The 2,827-nt window shown below is 48.0% G+C and overlaps 1 protein-coding gene across 1 annotated transcript; it reads left to right on the top strand.

Moving 5' to 3' along the window:
* Positions 1-1,346: 1,346 nt before the first annotated feature.
* Positions 1,347-2,467, top strand: LOC123133557 (uncharacterized). The gene has a single exon (XM_044553026.1). The coding sequence runs from the start codon at positions 1,508-1,510 to the stop codon at positions 2,123-2,125; it is 618 nt and encodes a 205-aa protein (XP_044408961.1). The 5' UTR covers positions 1,347-1,507; the 3' UTR covers positions 2,126-2,467.
* Positions 2,468-2,827: the final 360 nt, after the last annotated feature.

The following is a 2,827-nucleotide window of genomic DNA, read 5'->3' as shown; positions in this document are numbered from 1 at the left end:
TTTTGCAGCATGACTGAGGTGGTGAAGGAGGTGGCAACAACCATGAGGGAGCGCAAGCCCCTCGACGTCCACCCTGACCTGTATGGCGCTGTCATGACCCATGGTGGCTTAGCGACGAGGCTCTCATGGTAGCTCTCAGCCACCTCCTTGACAACAAGGCCCAGGGTGTTGGGTTCGTTGCCATGGCAGACGCTGGGCAAGCACTACTACTAGAGTAGTGCTGCATGTGAGCGTGCATGATCCCCGAAGACAATGGCGATGGCGGTGGCGAAGACGACGGCGATGACGATGACGATGTACATTTTGTGTAGTTAGGGCTAGAAAATTATTTGATGGTATGTATATTTTGGTGAGGTGATACATACTACCCCCCCCCCTGATGATGGTGAACTTGCAGTGGTAGGACGACATCCTCTTTTGAATGTGGTGGTAGGATAACACCATGCTAGTGCTAGGTAGAACTTTCTATGCCGTATGATCATGCATGCTTTACTTCTTCTCTTTTGCTTTATTGTTGTCTATGTGCTACTTTGCTTGCTACTTGTATGCTCCATTGATTTACTACTTCAACTCTTGCTCTTGTGCATTGCTAGGGCAAATGGTATGTTGTGTTCATCGGTAAGGCTCCAGGGGTTTACAGTTCATGGGAAGAAGCCAGTGCACAAGTAGTATCGTATAGCAACAGCAGCCATAGAGGGTTCAAGACTAGGCAGTATAACAAAGCTTACTCCAACTGGGTGCCAAAGCACGGAGGCAGCATTGTTGACAGTGGCAAGATTGGAGGTGTCAAAGTGGAAGGTGCTAAGGTGGATCGTCAGTTTGGACTAAAGCTGAAGAACTTCATCATCTTCGCCCAGTTCATCGTCATTGTTGTGCTATGGCGTTCGTGTGCTAGGTGTGATCATTGTGGATAAGCTCATCAATTAGGATATAAGGTAAGCACACCATGGACGCTTTATACAACCAAACACTTTGTCAATGTGCCGCTTAGGCCAATGTAGGCAAACAAACAAAGTGCCATTGCGTATTACCTAATCCAAGGACCCTAGATGCAGGCAACCAAACAACTTATAGATGGCACATTAGAGTCTATTTTTCTTAACCAGGCTGGGTTGAAAAGTGTATGTCATGCAGAAACTGTTCACGACTTGAACCAAACACGTCCATGCTTAAACAACCACTGGTGCCGCCGGCCAGGATTCCGGTTTGAGTCTGTAGGTAGCCAGGGCCAGGCTGGCTGCTTTGTTAGCGATAAGGCAGACGCCCTGCTTTCTCTTCATAAGAGCATGCAAAAGGGTTCCACTCGACCCACCCATTCGTCCATCCATCCATAGCAATGTCGCGAATAACAATCTTTGCGGCGGCGGTAGTGTTCATTTTCACTAGAGGCTCAATAGCAGCTTTCAGACCAACCAGGCCAGATGACACATCAAACTCAGGCGAAGCCCTCGACACTAGAGGATCAGCAGTAGCGGGTAATCCGAGCGAGGTACCGACGCCGATCGGGATGCCCAACTGCGTCACGTCATGCGGCAACGTGGATGTGCCGTACCCGTTCGGCATTGGCCCGAACGCCAGCTGCTACCTGCCGGGGTTCAACCTCGCAGGTGACACTAGCGGCGGCGGGGCACGGGGTTCAAGCCCGCTGCTACCGGACGCCGACAAAGTCCTCTGGACCCCCGATGTTGGGTACCCTTTTCTGCAGCCCCACCGCAATGGTGATCTATACATCGACGTCGACAGCGATGGTAACGGCAACGGGATGTTCAGCAGCGGGCTTAGACACGCCGGGGCGCCATACACGCTGGCGAGTTGCCAGAGGACGGTGAAGAGCGGCCATGTCATCGTGGCCAGCAGCACGTGCACCTCGCTCTGCGACTGCGTCGATACAGAAGAAGACCATCAGTCGCCACCCACAGAACAAGACGATGAAAGCGGCATACCATACTACCACCCCGACATCGTCTCGTCCGGTGGTGAAGATGAAGATAACGACAACGAAGCATACAACATCACCAACAACGGAATGTCGTCCGACTACGATGTACTCCCTCCGTTCTTAAATATAAGTCTTTTTAGAGATTCCACTACAAACTATATACGGATATATATAGATATATTTTAGAGTGTAGATTCATTCATTTTGCTTCGTATGTAGTCCAGTATGTAGTCCATAGTGGAAGCTCTAAAAAGACTTACATTTAGGAACGGAGGGAGTACAACTCACATGGTTGGGTCGTCGAAACCGTAGCGCGGACCTGGAGCTTGTGGAGTTGAGCCCTGTCTATGACAAGCTCCCAATACAGCCAGGTACATTAATTAGTTCGTTCGATCGACCAATGCTAGCTAATGCAGACACTTTTAATTTCTGATCGTTTATGTATCTTTATTTTGCACGAATATGTTTCATTGTTGCTACATATTCGTCTGTCAGTCGGCTGGCATTGTTCCGTTTTTCCTCCCATTACTTGTGCCCAGTGGCAAATCCAGGATGAAAACAGATGATGGGTTCAAAGTAGCAACTAAGACATAGATATGGAATACTTATGGCATGTCTAGATGCGCTTTACCAAAACTGTATTGTGTAATTTTTGTGTTTTTTTTTGCAGAAGTAAAATAAAATCTGTGAGGTAACTTGCAATTAATACATTTGACAACATAATTAATATATTGAAGTTCACAAAAAAACATAATTAAAAATGTTTTTGCTATTCTTCGGACGCCTTAAATTTTTTCAGGAGCCTAAGATGGTGACCATGTGTCACCGGCAAACGACCATGGGATGAGCCGGAGACGGTGATGACGTGGCTGGCTGTTGAAGAGAGTT

Source organism: Triticum aestivum, chromosome 6B, assembly GCF_018294505.1.
Source record: "Triticum aestivum cultivar Chinese Spring chromosome 6B, IWGSC CS RefSeq v2.1, whole genome shotgun sequence".
NCBI lineage: Eukaryota > Viridiplantae > Streptophyta > Magnoliopsida > Poales > Poaceae > Triticum > Triticum aestivum.
The sequence above is the reverse complement of the archived record's forward strand: the minus strand, read 5'-3'. Positions and strand labels throughout refer to the sequence as shown.

Coding starts and splice junctions, on each gene's coding strand:
- LOC123133557 (XM_044553026.1), top strand. CDS start 1,508: ATGCCCAACTGCGTCACGTCATGCGGCAACGTGGATGTGCCGTACCCG.